The sequence below is a fragment of the Achroia grisella genome, unplaced genomic scaffold (assembly GCF_030625045.1).
Source record: "Achroia grisella isolate CSIRO2021 unplaced genomic scaffold, CSIRO_AGI_Agris_v1 utg402, whole genome shotgun sequence".
Classification (NCBI taxonomy): Eukaryota; Metazoa; Arthropoda; class Insecta; order Lepidoptera; family Pyralidae; genus Achroia; species Achroia grisella.
In genome coordinates, this window is record NW_026712841.1 from 5,864,483 (window position 1) to 5,886,572 (window position 22,090).

At 33.1% G+C, this 22,090-nt stretch overlaps 2 protein-coding genes across 2 annotated transcripts; both read left to right on the forward strand.

Moving 5' to 3' along the window:
• The first annotated feature begins 3,160 nt into the window (after positions 1–3,160).
• On the forward strand, positions 3,161–7,563 carry LOC131844550 (UDP-glucosyltransferase 2-like). The gene is made up of 5 exons (XM_059193463.1): positions 3,161–3,985; positions 4,297–4,516; positions 4,902–5,121; positions 5,399–5,607; positions 7,505–7,563. The coding sequence occupies exons 1-5, from the start codon at positions 3,161–3,163 to the stop codon at positions 7,561–7,563; spliced, it is 1,533 nt and encodes a 510-aa protein (XP_059049446.1).
• Positions 7,564–8,354: 791 nt separating this feature from the next.
• LOC131844311 (MFS-type transporter SLC18B1-like) lies at positions 8,355–21,846 on the forward strand. Its single transcript, XM_059193164.1, has 10 exons — positions 8,355–8,637; positions 11,071–11,240; positions 12,475–12,622; positions 15,881–16,067; positions 16,333–16,448; positions 16,755–16,948; positions 17,601–17,696; positions 18,602–18,770; positions 19,891–20,042; positions 21,037–21,846. The coding sequence occupies exons 1-10, from the start codon at positions 8,527–8,529 to the stop codon at positions 21,203–21,205; spliced, it is 1,512 nt and encodes a 503-aa protein (XP_059049147.1). The 5' UTR covers positions 8,355–8,526; the 3' UTR covers positions 21,206–21,846.
• Positions 21,847–22,090: the final 244 nt, after the last annotated feature.

The following is a 22,090-nucleotide window of genomic DNA, read 5'->3' on the forward strand; positions in this document are numbered from 1 at the left end:
CATACTTTATACTCGTAAATGCGAAAGTGTGTCAGTCTGTTTGTTCCACGACTAAATGATTAAACGGATCGTAATAAAATTTTGCGTAAAGGCTTATTGTATCGGGATCGAATAGTCGATCTTTAATAAAAAAAACAAACAGCTGAAATCGCAGACAATAGCTACTTAATTTATAAAGGAGAATAATCATTTTGCAAAATTTAGGCATTTAAATTTTAAACTGAGATTCTCGGTCTAGTCAAGTCAAATGTTGTTTATTACAACATTTCACTAAATTGCTGCTAAAATTAGTCCAAGATCGAGAACCTTAATAGAACAATTCGAATCGATATTCTAACATACATATGCGTTTGAGTAAAAACAATCATAATACATAATTATGATCCTCACTTGATTAACTTTTGATAAATGAGTGTAATTGGTGTAATCCAAATTAATTACACGAGGAGACTATACTACCTATACCTGATGTATTAAAGCCATCAGATAATCATCACAAGGATCATAACAATGATATCCAGGAAGGTCAATGACCCGTCTTTCTCCACTTCTATTTTGCACAAAACTCTCAATAGCCGAAAGGGCCAATAAACACATCGCAGCTGTAAAAAATCGAGAACCATATAAGAGCAATTGCAGATCATGTGGTGAATGCTGGAACAAATCACTGAGTAGAATTGTAGTAGCCAAAAGACTCTCTACGGATAGTCACTTTTATCAAATAATGGTACGGGAGGCGATAATTTTTTTTTATTATTTTAAAATAATTTGCGTAGATTATATGGTTGAGGTTTAAATAAAGTTTGCAATTGTCGTACGGAACTCCAGATACTGTAAGTATTGTCAATCTTTTGTTGGACAATTGAGTGACGGTAGTGACAATAGAACGACAGTAGAACAAACTGCGAGGCACCTAAAATTACTTCAGTCAGGTTGTGATGACGGATAATACAACCTAGCCGAAACGTCTAGAGAAATAAAATTAAGTTTGTTTATAATAAAATTATTAAATGTATTCGCCCGAGGATAACCTGAAAATAGCCCGTTATCTTATGCTTTTTCCTTATGCCATTCATTTAGGATCGGCGTAATATGTTTTTCTCATCGATTCATACCTGATCCCTTTTTTCCCTTTCTTGCTATAACATCTTTCATACAGTCCATTCATCTACCAGTGCACTAAAGGTGGCACGCGTTCAATAAGACAAAAAGCCGCTGAAGAAGGAGTGCCACCCGGCACCGAAGACGTCCATGTTTCAAGAGACAAGAGAGTAGACAATAATTTGTAGGTGTCAAGAAAATGCGTGCTTTTCACCAGATTCCCTGTAGATTCGGCCAGTACAACGGACATATTCGGCCAGATTATCGGGTTCGTGGAGTTCATCTATCACTTTTTCGGCTTTCCTCTGCCCCTATAACCATTCACATTTATACGCATCTGCCTAACAAATAAAACATCAACACTATGTTGCTAACTAAAAGTTACTTTAAGTAATTAACATTATCACTTATTATTTTGCGTTAATGTAACGTACTGATATAGTAATGATATTTTCGACATCATATATGTATGCAAAAATGAAGGCAATTAACGCCGAAATTGTCACAAACAATTCTTAATATAATTGAAACCGAGGGGTGATAAGATACGTAGTTACGTTTAAGTCGTAAAATGTGGACCGGAATTTGATCTCGAAATATCCAAATGTGGAAATATTCAGAAACAAAAATGTACCCACTCATATTGTGACTTACCATGAAAAAAAGCAAATCACTAAAGTTTCTGATTCTCCTTGTTTATTTCTTTCTTTTCCGCTCTATTTAACTTATCTTCTGCCTCATACATGGGTAATTTTCCTGTATCTAAATATGTAATCCAAGTATGTATATATATATATTATATATATTTATGTGTCATATGTAAATATGTATGTCTAATAATATGCATTATTGTAAAGTTTCTACGTAAGTGTTTGTAAGCTATAATGCGCCGCTTACTAACTTCTCGGTTTACCTTATGGTTGACTGGTAGAGAACGCCCTTAGGTGTTAAGTTCGCCATATGTACATTTATATATTATATTTGTGCATTAAAGTTCACATAAATAAATAAAGTTGGCAGTAGTGATGTAATTAATTTAATGGTTAACTGATTCATATTTTCACATGTACGTTTTTTTTATTTATCAGTTGTCTAGATGGGCGTCGCTGCACTAGCGGTTAAGCACACCATTTTACTTCCAATAGGCGCGAGTTCCATATCTAGCACGGTACAGACATTAGTATTCATGAGTATTTGTTTGTATCAATCTGTGTGTTTTCTGTGTTTATTATGTATTTACTTACAAAAAAATGTATCAAGTATTTATATACAACATAAGCGGTGCTTAGCTTCTGACTAGCTTTGTGTGAATTGTCCAGGGATTTTATTATTATTAACTTGAAGATTTTGTTGATATGATTACTTAATACTATTTAATACTTACATGCTGTTGTATGTTCGATATAGTACATATTAACATTTCGTTTATAAAAAAAATATTTAATATTGTAATTATTTTTTATAGATACCTTTAGCAATTGACGCCCACGATACTTGAACGACGACTATATTAGGAGACGTATTACAAAATAGATATATGACAAATAAAAAGTACCCATGGCCACTGTACAGAATATCTTTTACATATTATATTTCTTTAAACAAGTTTAATTTATTATATTGATCTTTGATTTAAACAAATCAAATGATTATACATTATACTCCATGTAATGATTATGTAAACGGGTGATTACTATTAAGGTTACATATAAACGAATTATTGTAAAAATGTTTGTTGCTTTAGCACGGATAAATTCTATTGATGGAAGTATAATTAGATATAGATATATATAGATATCATTGACAAATAAAATATAATTGATTATTAATTCTACAATTATATTTATTTTATACGCAAGATCAATCGAAATCGAAGAATAACCCAAGTTGTTATGTACTATATTACTTGTAAAAACAAAATATATTACATTACATACGAGTATCTACATTTATTTGCACAACTGTATTGATAAGAAGAACTAGCGCAAAATATATATCTATTGGTGAAGAATATCCACGGCACATTTAAATAATTACCATTTTATAAAGTTTAAAAAAAATGTTATACCGCCTCCTGTTATTGCTCTGTTTTATCTTAAAATCAAAATTAATATATAGTGCAAAAATATTGTCGGTGTTTCCACATATATCGTATAGTCACCATCAGGTTTATAAATGTTTTGTGGACGCCTTACTCGATCAAGGTCATCAAGTTGTTACCATTACTACCCAGCCAGCCTATCGTGAAGAACAAATGCCAATAAATCTCACGCAAATCGATGTACGGGAAATATCTCACAATCTATGGAATGAAGAAATGTCAAAAATAATAACCGACGACTTTTTATCATGTCTGAGTAAAACTTCAAAATTATTTGTCAAATTAATGAAAACACAATTTCAAACGAAGAATGTGATAGAACTCATTGAAAACAAAAATATAACATTTGATTTAATGGTTCTGGAATCAAGATCAAGAATGGCTTTAATGATGTCAGACTACTACAAGGTACCGGTGATAGAAATGAGCTCATTTGACCCCACGATTGGGGATTTGGAAAACACTGGAGCTCCTATGCAACCACTTTTATATCCACAAGCTGCAAACAAAAGAATTTATAATCTTACATTTACGGAAAAATTAACAGAATTGTATAGAAACTATCATATAGAAAAAATGTTCCTTGACCAGATGTATCCAGATTTTAACGAAGCAATGAAAAGCAGTGTATTAAATTCCACCCCGAGCATTGATATCTTACAGAACAATATTCACTTGACGTATGTGAACACGCATCCGGTCTGGGACACCATTCGTCCAGTACCGCCTTCTGTAGTCTATACTTTTGGAATACATTTGAAAACGTCCAAAGAACTGACGAAGGTAAGTTTTAAATTAACCCTTATGATACCCTTAACATATCTAGAAATTAAAAAAACATAACAAGAAAGCTACGTGCCGTCACGCTTATAAAAATCCTTTGAAATGGTATGTATATTAACAAATCTGTATGGAAATAAATAAAATTTAAGATGAATTTACATATTTAAAAGATAAAATAGAAATAATGATAACATCTGACATATTAGTTAAATTCTAATAATAAAAAACAAAATTAATATAAAACAACATACAAGAGAGTTATTTGTCAATTCTTTGCTGCTTTCTGTTGACCTAATTAAATATATTTTAAGGATCTCCTTTCTTACTTGGAAGCATCAGTCAATGGAGTTAGATATGTATCATTTGGAACAACAGCGTACGTATCTCAATATTCAGGGAAAGTACAAACGTTAATGAAGGCGTTATCCCAGCTACCATACGATGTCCTTTTCAAGTGGCATGAAGACGAATTAGAAAACAAGCCAAATAATGTTAAAATAGCTAAATGGTTTCCACAGGCTGATCTTCTGAGTAAGTTATTGGTAATCATAATTATCTTACACAGTATGTTTATTATTTGATTGTCTCATCAAAACACTGACTTACTAATAAACAGATTTATGCTGTACATAACCTGAAGTGATAGAAACATTAGTTTTATATTAATGTTTTTTTCATATATAAATAATAAATAAAACTCGCTAGAAAATTTTCTGTTAAAACTGCAGATAAGCATACAAAATATTGCGTTGTTTAAAATACATATATTGTACATATACTACTATATTATACAAATATAAGCGTACCTTAAACCTTTCTGGAAGAAGAAATAAGCTCGGCAATTCATTTGTTATTTTATAACTATTACAAAGTTACTGATTATCATGTTTTTATTTTGTAGTGTTATATGTTACAGAGCACCCCAAAGTAAAAGCGTTTATAACACAAGGAGGCAAACAATCGACTGATGAAGCTATCGGCGCTGGTGTACCGCTCATAGGAATACCTTTGATGTGGGATCAATGGGCTAATGTTGAAAAATATGTTCATCATGGAATAGGAGTAAAACTTGATATAGAAGAAATAACAGAGGAGCAAATTAGTAATGCCATAAATACAGTGATTAATGATATGAGGTGAGAATCAAATAGTATGAGTCTAAAAGATTATAAAGCCAGTCTAATCTCCAATATACTCGAGGTAGGTTTTGTAAATAGGCGTCTGTGTGAAACGGGTACTCCAGTCTCAACATGTAACAACATCCTTCAACCTTTCTTTATTCCAGCCGAGCAAATAATACTATTTCATTATCATCCATCAAAAAACTCAGATAAAGTGTAAGATCTAATTTAAACAGACTAAGTAACGTGCAAGAAATGGGAGTAGTATAAGAAATTTGTAATTATTTTCCAGCTTTCGCCAAAATATAATAAAACTACGAACAATTCTACTGGATACACCTCAGAGTCCTATGGACCGCGCAATCCACTGGGCCCATTATTATTACCTAATACGACATGGCGGAGCGCACCACCTACGGGCTCCGGCCGTTAATATGTCAAATGCCGAATTCTTTGAATTAGAATTGTTTTTAACATCAGCTATCATTTTACTTTTATTCTGTACTATGTTGTATGCTTGTTTTAGTTTCATTTTCGAAAGATATGTGAGAAGGATATTGATCATGGTTCTGCGTTATCAAATATTAGCGTATAACAAATAACGAAAAATAAAATCCTGAAATACTAATAACGATATTGTTCTTTTGTATTTCTAAATATAATGTTTTTGTATATTCACGAGATCTACACAATCACATTTAATATTCACAAGTATGTTTGTTTCTATTTGTATTTACATATAATTCATATATGTACACATACATGAATACACATATTTGCATTGTGGGGAATAGGAAGCCGTATCGATACTTTTAAATATTTTAGCCAGTCTTGATGTTCTAGCGGTTTAGCACACCACCTTCCGATGGTCGCAGGATCGATTCCTCGCACGAAGCAAACTTTTGTATTCATAAGTATATTGAAACGAGTGTTTTCTGTGTATATGTAATATGTATATATTTAAACATTTCTACAGTTGTTTAGTACCTATTACACAAGCTCTGTTCAACATGGAACTAGTAGTGCTGTAATATTTTCCCACGTTTATTATTTTATTATAATAGCTAATTGTGTAAAAATAATTATCATAACAGAAACGTTTTGACATAATTTTAACGGGTACAAAAAGTAAAGTATTATTAAGTTCGCCAAATGTATAGAATAATATGATCTACATGTAAAAACTATTGCATCTATAACATTGGATTGTATACATCAGACTTATGTATGTAAATTATTAATTTATATTCTTTTATATCTATTCTACTGTAATAACCTAGGTATACATTTAAATAAATTTGTATTTTAATTTTATGCTACTAATTTCCTTATACATTTTTTATGGTCATGCTATTCTCAGTTTTTGTATTGTTGACAACACTGCCCCTGTTACATTTAATTACTGAATAATGGAACACAATGAAACTACATATGTATGTTTTGTAAAGCTATTTAAATTTGAATTATCAGTGTTACCAACCATTACAAATAAACATTTAATAAGTCAACATCATAAACATAATAAGACAGTGCCCCTGTAAATATAAGTGGAGAGTTCATATTAACTGCGGTTCTTTCGAAACATTTCGATTGCACACAGCAGTCATCATGCCCGTATTATTACTGTAACTATGTCACAGAACCAACGTATACGGAAGGAGTTCCACATAGTTGTAATTAGCAAAACCAGTTCTATAACAAGATTTTAACCAAAAGGAAGTACATACTCGGTTCGTTGCTGTCACAAGTACTTCTGACTCTCATCTAAAGCCCTAAGTATTTTGAGAGATTGTATTGCTATGGTGGTACATTAAGCAGAAACAGCTTGAAGTGACCATGTGTCCCGATCGAAAACTTCCAAGCGGGTCAAGATAATTGAAATTGACAAAATTCTAAGTTTGGTTCCGAGGGTGGGTTAAAGAGTAAGGCCGTTTAAACATTTATATTATTTTATATAAATAAACCTTATTTACTGCAATCTTAAGGTACATTTCAATTCTTATTTAAAATTTTCATTTTATAAGAGTCGTCTACTGCTGTAATGCTACTGATACAAAAATTGAAATGTTCATCTCCTCAATCCATCCTTGCAACTGCAGCTGAGATTCACTAGGTTTCATATTATAACTATCTTAACAATTGTAGAACTTTTCAGCCAGAGTATAGTACACGCTGGCGGAACAATACCCTTCCTTGGCGAGGATTATTCCCTGTGCTCTAATCAGGCAGGTCATTTCAATGCAATACATGGACATTGGATGGATTCATACAAAAACGTTCCCGTGAAAGAATTAGAACGTATTTCTCGTCATTATAATCTATCTAGGGAGTTTTGTTAGTAATAGGGAATAAATAAGATAATGATCCTGTCCCATAAACAAATACTTGTATACAATAGGTGCTACAGCTTTCTTTGTCGGAGCTGCTTTGAAACCGAAGAAATGGCTGCTCACGTAACCCTGGAATGCATAGCCATGACTATATAACGTGTCCTCGGATAGGTGAGGAGCTCCGTGGAGCCTTTGAAGATACCACCTTCTCGAGAGAACCTTCGCAATCTACTTTAATATTCAGGCTCTACACACAACGGACAGGGAGCAGACTAAATGCGGAGACTAGAAATGAGATACATAAATGCAAATTAAATTGCAAGAAGTAGAATTTACCTCTTGTAATTAATGTTCTTAAAATGGTAGCGAGGGGTCATCTTATATTGTGTTTGTTATAAGATTTGGTAGTTACAATCGTCATGAATTTAAAAGTTAGTGCATAATCCGTTCTCAATTGGGTATTAGGCATAGTAGGTTCACAATTCGCGTAACAAACGCAATAATACATTTGAATTCAGAATCTTTATTTTTCGAAGATGGTAGTAAAAATTCACGTGTTGTTTTCGAAGCACAGCAAATAGTATATCAATATTTATTTAAATAATTATTAAATCACTTACAAACAGTAATAATTGCGTTTTTATCACATGTCCACATTTTACTACGCCTGTTGTTTGTACTGTTAGCGGTCATTACTTCGTCGACAATCGATAGATGCTTTCTGCATCGACAATTTGAACGTACATTGACGGTTATGTTGGTAACAAAGAATTGGTTTGTTTATTTAGATGCGTAATATGTAACAATTCGAACTATAAAGTTTAAAGTTCACGTGATAATAAGCTTGACTGATTTATCGTTTTTAATGTAATAACTTACTCCATCCAGATTGTAGTCGTATGCTCAGTGTGTCTTCCACCTTCGGTATACTAAGTAGGACTTTTTTTTCACAGTGAAATTAGTGCGTGCGACAAAAACATAAATGCTTTTAAATAACAGTATGGTCCTAAGGCATATATCTATAAAATAAATCATTGACATTGAGACATTATTTGTAATAGTTATTCAGTGTTAATTTATTTAGTTGAAAATGGGTTTTGATTTTTCAAGGAGACAGTGGTTAACCATAATTGTTATATCTATAGCTGACTTCTGCAATGCTATTTGCGTTGCGTTGCAAGCGCCATTTTATCCATTAGAGGTAAGTGAGTATTTGTAACAAACTAGCACAAACTAGCAGTAAGACGAATAGACAAACAGATGAACATCGAAAGTTTTACTAGACCGTCTTATCTAAGATAATCCTAGACTAAATCAACTTGCGCATTAGTTGCATTTAAAACTTGTTGAATTTGAAAGTGAATTCCACACCTGTAATTTCATTACTTTTTTTAGTTTACTCTTGAATTTTGAACTTAAATACGGAAAGTAATAATTTTTGACATATATAATACGTGAAATAAAAAGTAAGTATGAAACCGTTTTTAAAAATTATGCGGGTAAAGTATAAAAAGTGCAATATGACATTTTTTAAATAAAAAAATATATAATATTAACTAAAAATGCTTCCAAGCGTCTGACACACACACACAGGTACAGTCTTTAATAATAAAATAAACATAGAAACTTTCACATTACACAAAATTTTAAATATGTGAATTTCGCCTGGTATAATTATCACTGATTATTAATTTCACAACACTTACACCCCTGTTACAAAAAACATATGTTACAATTCGTTAGTCAATCGGAATCCGAGAATACTAAAGATCTAGAAAATTCTGGAATTAAGGACTCTAGAGCCATAGCTGTTAAGTAGTTATAATAATGGCTACTTAACAAACGTGGATTGTTTCAGTTGGGGCCGATCTATCGGATGTATCCAATCTAACCGATTTCTAACAACACTATTTTCACCACCATTCTGCATCCGATCTGACTTAAACAATCCAGATGCTAAGTAACACTCCGAAATGAAGATATTCTGGATTTCGAAAATTTAATTTCCTTCGCTACTGTTACCAACTATTTGTAAACTATTTATAAAAGGTATCTTATACATAGTATATGCTAAAAGTTTACGAATGCAGTGCATAAATTCAGCAGAGGCGAACTTTAGAACATATAGCAAAACTTAGTGAAACGTTGATATTAGTTGCATTATCCTATGGACAAAAATTCATTGACTTTAATTAGTTATTGAGACATGCAGGTTGCATGTCTTAATAAAGAATACGAATAAGTAATATAAGAATGACGACGTATAAAGAGACTTGCCACAGCACCCCTTTAATCAATCCCCGGAGTTGAAATTACGACGGCCTGAGCCAAGGTTAGGTCTCCTGGTGTTGGCGTGAATCTAAAGTCGTACTCGTCAGACAGGAGTTGACTTTCGCTCCATAAATTCTTCCGCGGATTTAGAGTATCACTACTGTTGCCCTTTATTGTTCAATGAAGCTGTAAAGGCAAGATGCAGCCAACAGAATTAGAATAGTTGGAAAGAAACATACACGGCATACGGCATGATGCGGTTATTTGCTATTCTAATTACATAAAAAATATTCTGAAAAATTCTAGAATTCCCAAAGATTTATCAAGGACTTATTAAGACTTACCGATAGGTAAAAATCTTTTCTTCAAAGCTACTGCGGAATTGAACGGAGGCCTGTGATAGGCGACGAGGTCGACACCAAATCACCCATCGCTAAACTGTCGTAAATGATAACCCGATTAAAATTATCTATGTCACATTCAAAAGAGTACTCATTTCAGAATTAAGAAATTCAGACAAAAGCTTTTTATATATTTCTTGCATAATATATTAACGAATGTGAAGTTTAAAAATGAAAACGCAAAATGGCTTTGTAATATTTTTATGTGTTTTAATGAGTTTCTTCCGTAGATAAGGCTGCGCTCCACTTAGCTCAAATAAATTTAGTCCCGACTCAAACCGATAAATAAAAATATTTATTTTATAAAGCACATAATACGAAATATGAGTTTTACAAGCCATAATCTTTAAGATTAATTGAAATTCTTTTTATATTATATTAAAAATATGTATATTTTTTAATAAAATTAAATTACTTTTTTACAACTAATCTGTTATTTTGAAAAGTTGTTTATACTAACAAAGTTATAGTTCCACTTTTCACTTAATAATACATACATATTTATTTTTACTAAAAACCAGACACTTTTTTACATGAATCCAGATTGCAAAATTACCATTCATATTTATCTACTTTTGGCTAAGATAGAGAAGAAGAGTCTTATTGCAGCGAATTGTTATATATGTATTTAAAATTAAAAAGATTACTTAAAAATGCTTATTAAATTTGATTGATATACAGTTTATGGGCTTTTAGCAGCTGAAAAAAATGTGTGAGTGTTGTATAAAAAGAAGTGCATTTTTTTTTTAATTAAATGGCAAGTGAGAGTCGTTTCTATAAAATAGGTACATCTTATAAATGCGATAGTACGTCTGCCTATTATTATTTTTTTCACGACTAAATAGCTGAAAGGAAAACTACTGCAGATAGTATGTATCACAAGGACAGACAGATCCTTTATATGCAAAAATGCAGACGCAGATAATACTTAGGTGTTATATAATATAATATCCTTTTTTCAGGCAGAGAAGAAGGGTTGCACGGCAACTGAATATGGTTTAGTGTTCGGTATATTTGAATTAGTGGTGTTTATAGTGAGTCCCTTTTATGGGGCGCACCTGAACAAGTTTGGGCCAAAAGTACTTTTCAATGGAGGCATACTTACTACTGGGACTTGTGCCATACTGTTTGGGTAAGTAATAATAATAACTATTTATTGCATGTAGAGTCTTTTCCCGAGGTAAACTGTATAAAATGGTCTGCGTGAGTACCTCTATCGAATAAAGGTTGTAACCAGCCAATAGTAACATATGGGTGGTGCCACGTAATCACATACCCATATGATGAGGAGATAGCTAGTTAAAAAAAAATGGTAGGTAAGTAAGTTAGAAAGTCATTACAGATATGTTAATTTATCTCTATTATCAAATTTATAGTAATAGGAGCAAACAGACGTACAGACTATCTGTTCTGTTCACATCCGATTAAATAAAATCATCATTGCCTTGGCTTTAATGTACTATTTGTTATTCTACTCTCCTTTTATATAATAAAATATATCATCTGTCACACAAACCATCCTTTTTTCAGTCGTCCTCTCCCTTTCCATCCAACTATGGTTATGTTATATACTTTATTTAAGACTCAATCCCCGATTAAATATAATATATTATTAATAATAACAAATAGTGAAACATTTTTTTAAATTGATTTCAATTAAAAAAAAGCGCCTGCAAAATAAATATAGCTATAATAATGAACTGCAACTTGTGTTTATGATTCTTTTCATTTGCCTCCATCTGGTTGACTGGCTTTGATCACTGATTTACTACAACACAATGATTTATTTTATTTATTTAAGTAACTTTTGGTTTAATATTTTACTGTTGTGATTTAGTGCTATTTGGTAGCTTGTATTCACAAGAAATCTTAAAATGGTGAGTTAATCAACATCTGTTTAATAGAACGGCATGAGCATCTAGCTCATTCTGTATCAACCTGGTGATTTCATCATGATGGCCTAACTAACCTGACCTCATCCCATCTTATCAACCTCCACTGGTTCCCATAGTACTAGTAATGTGGACTATTAACATTGCAAGGAATGTACCATGTCAGTTTATCCACCACCCGTTTTCCCCTAGAAAACATTATGATAAAATTCTGGCGAATTTGAGCTAATCGCTCTGGGCTAACTGACCTGACCCCATGCTCATCTTATCATCCTCAACTCGTGCCGCACCAGCCCAAAGCGTTAGCGGAGGCGGAAATACCGTTCCATTATCACCCATAAAAAAATTGTATTAATCTCCGTGTATTTAGTATATAAATTTAGTTCAAATACGTAACTGTTTACTTAATTTTTATAGTGCAAGTATTTCCAACCTAAAGTATTGTTATATAAATTATGTTTTGTATGTTTACAGGCTCCTGGATAAGGTCGAAGGTCACGTACCGTTCATAACACTCAGCTTTATAATTCGTATCGTGGAAGCCATGGGCAACGCCGCCTTTCTGACTGCATCTTTCGCTATCATCGCCAAGGAGTTCCCCAACAATGTTGCCAGCATGTTTGTGAGTAATTAATTATATTAGAATTATTTTATGAGCGATTTTATACATAAGCTGCCTTTACTCTTTCACGCGGGACTCGGCTTTCAGGCAGGAAAGAAATTGTATTTGAAAAATAATATTATTGGAATAAAAAATAAAATTTTAAAAGAAAGTGAAACTACTTCATATCTACACAATTACGTGCAGAATAGTAATCAGATAAAATTCAATCACACACGATTGCGCGTGCAGGTTTTCCCGCGCTAAAGAATATGTCGTCTAAAGGCAGCAATTAACTAGGGACTTGTCCCGACTTCGTACCGGTGTATATCTACGCAGCGACTATGGGGAGTAATCAAAAAAATGTTTTTTTTTTTAAATCTGGGGCTACATTATTCAAAATTTTGTTAAGGGTCCTAATTTTTTCTAGCAATAACGATAGGAAAGGATAATAATGCATTCTAATAGTAATATAATTACTGAAATCAGTTCTGTTTGAGTTTATTCGTTACAAAACACACATTTTAGCCGATCCTTCGGACGGTGCGGCTAAGGCTATTTATTCGCTGGGAGTACTCCCAAGTCCCAATGTACCCTAAAACTAATCACTCCATTACCTCACCAGTGTAGGACTGACATGTACATTTAAAAAGAAATAAAAAAATCATACATAAATACTAACGTTCTTTGAGTTCGTTAACGTTCGTTGATCCTTTGAGATTACTTTTTTACACTAATATGATGTTTGATGAATGAGATATTAGATATAAATTACCTACTAAATGGTAGCCGGCGCACGGAGTTCCCAGTACATTGACTGTATTGGCCTATAACCTTCTCGAAAGACTGTACAAAGTGTTCTGCCGGAATAACTCTGTCTTACCTATTTCTACAACCAAACAACTTGCTTTATAAGATGTGTTTGGTTTGTATTCCGGTAATTTTATAGAATACTAAGAGATGAGACCTATATCCTCACAAACTCACAAACTTTGCCTTATAATCTTAGATACCTATATAAAATTCTTGTATCACAATCTTAGTTTCCATACTGCTACGAAACGGCATGAACGATTTTTATGAAATTTTATATGCATATTCAGTAGATTTGAGAATCTGAGAAATATCTATTTTCCTTACCCCTAACTGATAAGAGTTGTCCACCCCTAATATTTTGTTTTATTGTTTGAACACAATTTAGTTTTTATTATTTTATAATGTGGTATTAAATTACAAACAATCCTAAATTTTCACTCTTCTAACGTCAACCTCTATTGTTTTAATAGCGATTTCAATTTATATGGCAAAACAACATTTGAGGGGTCAGCTAGTATTGGTATATAAACTACGGGCAAGCAACGAAACAATTTGAATATAAAAGCTTCTTTTATTTCTGAAGTTATTTCAAAACCTCTACAAATAGATAAATATAGCTAAATTGCGACCTGAATTGTTAATAACCTATACTTATACGCACAATTACTATCAATTCTAATTTTATAGCCTCATTTACATGAATAACTAGATCATTAATTAATGACTACACATGCGACATTATAAAAAATATTCGTTCAATATACTTACTTATTTTGTTTGATATCATACGGTTATTATCATTTTCGAGGCGAAGTTATCGACAAGCGAGGCCAAACAGGTCGAGAATCCGGAGTCGTGACATGTGACAGGAAGGATGGCATGTACAAAACTTGTCTTAAATGTCCTCCCTATATTAATAAATATATCTATCAGTCTATTGTAGAAAATTAGGGTAGAAACTATTGTTGGTCACTTGACCAACAATAGTTTCTACCCTAATTTTCTTTGTTGCTAGCAAGAAATAATTATTTTATACTAGCTGTGCCCGCAACCTCGTCCGCCAACTTTGGCTAAATACCTACATAAAAAAATATTTAATAATCCAACCCAAAAAATCCAAAGAAAAAAGTTTCATTGTTTTAGCTAAAGAATGACAAATTTCCATACAAACTTACATCCCATATTTTTTTAGCTCATACCCATATAATATGTCCCCTTTCAATCTCTTTTTTTCGCTTCAAGAAGTAGCCTATGTTCTTTAGACTATATGTATATAAAATTTCATTTAAATAGTCGGTTCAGTAGTTTTGGCATGAAAGCGAGACAGACAGAAAGAGTTGTTTTCACTAAGTAAGGATTTTAAGTCTATGATATGATACGTTGCTTAGTGTAATTTGTAAGTTATTTGAATATAATAAGTTTACTCTAGCAAAGGTGTTTATAATATTTTACCAGCAACCTACAGATCACGCTCCATACAAACTATAACCAAATGAATGTACTTACATTTTATTTATTTTCTTTCCTTAAACTAATGTTCATTTACTGGTAATAGTCGTTTCATAATGATGAAGAGTTACTTCGAAATCATAAAATTAAAACTACAAATAATTTCGTTCATGTGGAACACTACTTAACCTTCATCTCATTTTATTTTCATAATTTATTATTTATAATAATTTTATAAAAAAAGCACAATATATTTCTAATAATATAAGAAACAATTATAATCACTACATTTTTATTGTTAATTGATTATTAATTTTACAGAGAGGTCAATGAAAACAAACAAAGTAATGAACCATTTCTATATGTTTATTTTATATTTTTATTAGTATAGATTAAACTATTGAGTAATGCCACACATGTTGCTATTTAAAGTTATACGGAAACTACTCGTTTTATTTATCTACATCGATGAGATATAGTTACCTAAGGCGATCGATAGTTGCCTCTCTGCTAAGGCGTCAGGCTTCAATTTTGCTATACTCATTATTACAGGCGTTATGAGGGTAGAGCATTATTAATAACAGATGAAGCAATCAATCACTAATCTGCATTATCATAGTGTATATAACTATTGCCGTCTCACAAATATATGTAAGTCTTTCCTCATAAGAAGATTTAGCTAACATAGCTTCCCACGTGAAAAAAACATTATATTGTGTACTAATTGACATTATTCATTTTTTATCGGAATAGTTTACTCACCAGTTAATGCAATGCTATGATCCCAGATAGTGGGTCTTATCTCTAAATTTTGTGGAAACTCTTTGGCAATGAAAACAAATTTTGGGGATATCTTGAACCAGATTAAAGGGGAATTTCGGATTAAATTTAGACTCTTGCTAATTGCACAGCAAATAATAATACTTATCCTATGTTATTCCATATATACCTATGGCCGAAGTCAGTTTTATTTAATAAAACAAAATGTTCATATTTATTGCTTATTGTTCCCAGGCCTCTTTAGAAACATTCTTCGGACTTGGCCTAATAGTAGGGCCAATGTTGGGCGGGACGCTGTATAGTTTGGGTGGCTACACGCTACCGTTTGCTGTACTCGGCTCCGCTCTGTTCTGTGCTGCAGTTATGAGCTGCGTGGTGCTGCCGAAGACACATGACGATGAAGATGTGAAGCCTACTGGTCGTGAGTATTTTCCATTCATATACAATTTTAACTGGACACTATTTTAAAGATTTTTACAGTTGTGTTTTTTTTCAGTCTGAGATGTTAGTAAAATCAACGGATTACTAAAATAATATGATATAGTATATAGCAGAGATTGTATATTTTACGTAACAAAATACTTATGCAATCTCTAGTTCTAGTATAAAATTAAAGGTTTCAAATTTTACGTAATATTCGTACAGTGCTATACCCAAATACTTTAATTATGTCTGTTTCTTTACAGCGACTATGCTAACGCTACTTCGGATTCCTGGTGTTTTATTGGCAGCAATAAGCATCATGAGCACAAGTTTGAGCATTAGTTTTCTCCAGGCAACTTTAGAACCACATTTACGTCAGGTAGACATTTTTTTAAATATAAACAAATAGCCTTGCTTGTACATATCTATCATATAAAATGGATTTGCTCAAGATAACACCTAACTCCATAAAATACGTTCGAAAAACCACTATACAGTAGCACAATGTTCTTGTACAGCCAAAAACATGACTAAATGGAGACAAAGTACGAAGAGCTCTAGCACAAAACAATAAAGAGAATTCACTGATATCATCATGAAATCCACGACCACTCTATCAAGAGTGCACGACTAAAAAAGAATGTTTGAAGTTAAACGTTACTTTACAAAAGCCGTTATTTTTCAGTTCCAATTCTCTCCCGTGGTATTGGGTCTGATGTTCGTGATCAACGGGGGTGTGTACGCTGCGTCTGCGCCAGGATGGGGCTGGCTGTGTGATAGGCCGCAAATGAAACAGAAATACGTCACCGTCATCGGCTGTATGTTCATATCCGCTGGGTTCCTGCTCATCGGACCTGTGCCCTTCCTAAACTTACCAACGTGAGTATATTAATATCTATACTATATATATAAAATTGTCCCCCCCCGATCAATCCTCCGTCCAATTCAAACGAGGATCGAAATTACGTCGCTCGGCCGAGGATCGTACCCCTAGCGGTGCCCTCAGACTAAAGTTGGCCTTCAGCCCCTCCATGAGTCCTTCCTCCGGTTTGGAGTGCCATTTACACTAGCCTCCCATCGACCGGTGAAGCTGTAAAAAAATATATAAAATTGAAGTGTATGCTTGCTATTTCAAATTAATAGCTTTATTAAATGCATAGAGTATACCTTCATATGTAAGTCTCTTACATCAAAAAGATACTTGTTTAAAATAAACATAGAATAGATTTTTTTGACTTGTCTGGACACAACAACAGTGACAAATAAAATAGAAACAATAAATTACACACATAATAAAACAGTCAATGATGAACACAACTCAGCATAGTACTGGAAATATTTCCAGCGCAGCTTTTCAGTTAGGCCTACAGTACGGAGGCATACAAATTATAATTAAGGAACAATAAATAAAACAGATATTATACAAATATAAAATAATAATAATATTGTAACAAAACAGTATATAAATATACATTGTTTAGTCTTAATCAGTAAAGTTAGTTATCAAGTAATTTAATTAATATGTTTGCAGGGTGACGTGGGTGATAGTGCTGGGTTTGGTGCTGCACGGGTTTGGCATGGGCAGCCAGCTGGTCGCATCATTCTCAGATGCACTTAGTACTGCCATGTAAGTGTTACAGTTTAACATCCTTTTTATACATAAGTCCCTGCATAATACAGTGCACAATTTCATACATTATGCACATTTGACGGCCTTGGTGGTCTAGCGGTAATTCCGATAGTCCCTGGTTCGGTTCCTATCCACATTTGTATTCATGAGTATAATTGTTTGTATCTGAACATCTGAACCGCTTTTTATGATTCTCTTTTAATCCAAACATTATAGTCAAATCTAACTACTAGTCAAAACTGACCCGTTTTGTATGATTTCTTTTTTAATCAAAACAAATTAACTACTGTATTTTTATTATTTATATTTTCATTAGAAAATCATAAAAATATATATGCGCTTTCCAGATAGGATAACTTATAAATTACCTACCTACAGATAAAGACAACATTCTATCCGTTCTATTAAAATTCAATGTAAAATGACTCAGCGGGCACATTACTTATTACGTTCAGCTCTGTAAATTACCTTCTCCAGCCACATACTGATGCACTGACGTAGTTTACTTCACCATGCACTAATCGAATTATAATATACTTTCTGCGGATGTAGGTACAATTTTACAATATTCACATTAAATTTCTGCCAAATTTCATAAGATTATGACTATATGCAGTTTCGGTCAATACATATATATAGAAAAAAATATGTACAAGTATTTATAAGCTGTTTAGTATCCATAACACACTGGTTATCTTAGAACTAAATGGCTCTGTGTATATTATCATGTATTATATTATAATTGAAGAAAAGAGCTTATTCCTTCTTAAAAGGACGGCAACGCACTTGCAATTCTCTTTGCGTTACGGGTGCTCAAGGGAGGCGGTAACCCTAACCATCAAGTGCGCCGCAGGCTCGTTTGTCCTCTATGCTATAAATAAATGTTAGAATTAATTTTCCAGTGCGAGTGGATTACCAAACACCATTGAGACGTATGGCCTCGTGTCGGCCATGTGGACCTCCACGTTTGCTCTCGGCGCATTCATCGGCCCCACCGTCTCCGGAGTGCTGTTCGACTCTATCGGATTTCCAAACTCGACAGTTTTCATATTCCTGTTACATTTACTAGTGGTAATTATTGCACCAGCAATCTAAACTTAAAATACAAATAGGAAAGACTTGATTTTGTTTGCAGTGGATAAATTCACACTTAAAAATATATTATTTGCATAGAATACTTTCAGTTGCTTATGGACGTAACTTTTTAGCACCATCCAGTTGTTCTATCTACTTCGGATTAGAAGAACTGATAAGAAACTCAACTGATAGTTAAACATTTGTTATGGTATTGATTTAATCCTTCACGTGATAGATACATTACTAAATCATTACTATATATACGCTATATTTTGTGGGGCAGCACAGGATACACCTAGGTTACAGTACAATAATATCGTATTATGTAGTTGATTAAGTTTCTGTAACCAGGTTTAATAAATTCCCATAATATTCTGCCATGAAGGCATGTAAAATTCATCAATAAAAATATGTAAAGAGTAATTAACAATAGCATATCACGTATAGCTTTGTCTTTATAATATGCTGCACGAAACAAAAGACTTTCAAAGTATTTCGCAGGTACATTTAAAATAAAACGGCGTTTTTACGTATAAAAAAGAAAATATACATCTCTTACTTTTCACAAATAATAGCTGAACGGATATATCATGAGCACATGTCTATCGAGCTAAAGATGCTCGATAGACATGTGCTCATGATACCTCAAAATGAAAGCTGCGAAGTTGAGTAACAGCTAATTTCTCTATACTTTAACATTAATGAAACATTTGGAAGTTAGATCTAGCAGCAGCCACATTAAAACAATGAATTGTAAGACCCATGCAAGGTCTGGAAAAATAAGGCTACCTTGACGTGTATTTAGAGCAAACGACCGCAATCCTCGTCTAACTTATACTCATTCAATTTAGTGAAAACGTGCTAATAGACAAACATTTTTAGTTGCTCAACTGTATTCACGATCGATTTCGGGTGGTCGAGTAGTAACAAATTTTCTAATATGTATTTGAAATATTGTAATAAAAAATGTACAATAAAGAATATATTATATATACTAATTATATATGCATATGTATCCAATCTTTATAAGTGGGTATATTGGTAAACTGTAAAGCTCGCTTAGTATGATGCAAATAAATAAATATAACATATCGGGCATACTATTGTTTTCCAGATGTTAATGGTCCTGATATTCTTGTGGACTTGTGAACGTTCATCCAAGATGGACGTTTCAGTGTCTGCTGGTGATCTTCTTCAACTCGACGGCACCTTGGACGAGAGTGTACTTATTGGAGATAAGTATATGCCACCACCGAGGGTGAAGAGGTGAGATTCAAGTTTCCATCATAACAGCCTGTATTATCATTTCTCTGTCGTTGTTTGTTCCTTTACTACTTTTATAAGAGTTATTACTAACGTCAATGTTACTATCGAGTAAAATACACATGAACGTTCTACTAAATCGTAGTAGTCTGTAAAAGCTTATAAAAATGATGTACCGTCAGTAGTAATTAGGTTTGTTGTAGACCTCTCCATCACTAGAGTGAGTCGTCATAAAAATTAACTTACAAAATTTTTTGGTGGCAGCCAGAATCGAAGCAATGAATTTTGAGTTTCTAAGTCGGGGTATAACAACAAGTAAAACACTACAAAAAAACTTATGAGTCAATTTGGACACATCATTGCAAGTCTTCATAAACATACATAATACAAGTACATAATTCCAAACATATGTTTTAAAAAGCGTACTCAATTGTGTTTTTTTTTAACTCTTTGCTTCTTGACAATGGTATTAATAATCATTTTAATGATACACGAACCCTGAAGTGAAAATTTTCAAATTTTAGGAAATCGACTGTATTGCTTTCATTTTAACGTCTAATTCCGAACTACTATACATATATGGATTATAAGTGATATCGTATGTAATTAGACTTCATTGTACTGTATGACCGATGTAAGGCTAGGCTGTGAGCCTCTGCATTAAGATTGCATATACACACAGCGTCATATATTATTGTACACGAAATAAAGAATATACAAATAAATAGTAAGTAACACAATAAATAATATTGTAGTGTATGTTTGTACTTTCAAATTAACAGTTTTTTTAACTAAATCCATATGAAAGTATATATGGTACTTACATCAAACAATAATTTTACAAATTTTTGTCTGTCTGTTTGTTCTTGTTTTTCTCTGACGATTTTAACGGGACTTTCATTCGTAGATAGCTAATGTTATAGAGAGTAACTTAGATTACTTTTAATAACAGTAGGCCTTCAATAAAAGTTGTATACCCTCTATTCTTCTATTACAGTCGTCGTTACGGCATAAGTGTAGAACAGTCTCGACCACCAGCCATGAACAGTCTCATAGCCTGCTCGAGCTTCAAGAATCGCCGCAGCCCCTGGTGCCAACGAACTCCTCGCTACAGACCCTCGTACGGGAGCCTCGATACCAGGTTCAGAGGGATATATGGAACATAAATATTGTATACCTTATATTAATATTAATTTAATGTAATTTTTGCTTTATAATTTATATAATTAATAATATTAGTAATAATATCGCAGGACAATTCACACTGCGCCATGCGTTAAGCAAGAGCTGGTACAAATACACTCATATATTTTTGGAAATACATAAATACTATACATAGAAAATACTCAGACCGATACAAACAATTATAGTCATGAATAAGAGAATAATATTTGTGGTCTACGAGGAATCGAACACGCGACCATCGGCGTAAGCTGGCATGCTAAACCGCTAGACCAACCAGGCCGTCGATATTAAAATGAGAATATCATACTTCTGTATAAAGTTTTTATTATTAAGTAGATTTTATTATTATACTGAGATTATTTAACTTTTAATACTTTGTAAGTAATAGTCTGCGTATATACCTCTGTCTCACTTATGTCAGCCGCATAGCAGCTTGCTTTGTATAAAGATACAGAGAGGGTTAGCGCAGTGAATCCCCTCCGATCGATCCCCTGTGCAATTCAAACGGGGATCGAAATTACGACAGCCTGAGCCGAGGTTCGAATCCCTAACGATGCCATCAGACTGAAGTCATCTCCGTCATGCGGGAGTTCGCCTTCAGTCGCTCCATAAGTCCTTCCGTGGGTTTGGAGTGTTATCTGTACTCGCCCGCTAGCGTCCGGTGCAGCTGTTAATTACTGTTAATTAAAAACGCAGAGTTAAGAGGCATGACATCTTAATTCTCCAGAATGGCAATGCATGAGTGGTAACACCACTGTGATGACGTGCTGTCGATGTCCACAGTCGACGGTTCCTACTTATCAGCAAGTGGACCGTCAGTACATAAAAAATGTGAATTATGAATAGAGTTAATGTACTTATGTCAT

Coding starts and splice junctions, on each gene's coding strand:
- LOC131844311 (XM_059193164.1), top strand. CDS start 8,527: ATGGGTTTTGATTTTTCAAGGAGACAGTGGTTAACCATAATTGTTATA. Junction 16,068..16,332: donor AGATGTGAAGCCTACTGGTC/GTGAGTATTTTC, acceptor GTTTCTTTACAG/CGACTATGCTAACGCTACTT. Junction 17,697..18,601: donor GATGCACTTAGTACTGCCAT/GTAAGTGTTACA, acceptor TTAATTTTCCAG/TGCGAGTGGATTACCAAACA.
- LOC131844550 (XM_059193463.1), top strand. CDS start 3,161: ATGTTATACCGCCTCCTGTTATTGCTCTGTTTTATCTTAAAATCAAAA. Junction 4,517..4,901: donor TCCACAGGCTGATCTTCTGA/GTAAGTTATTGG, acceptor TATATGTTACAG/AGCACCCCAAAGTAAAAGCG. Junction 5,122..5,398: donor ACAGTGATTAATGATATGAG/GTGAGAATCAAA, acceptor ATTATTTTCCAG/CTTTCGCCAAAATATAATAA.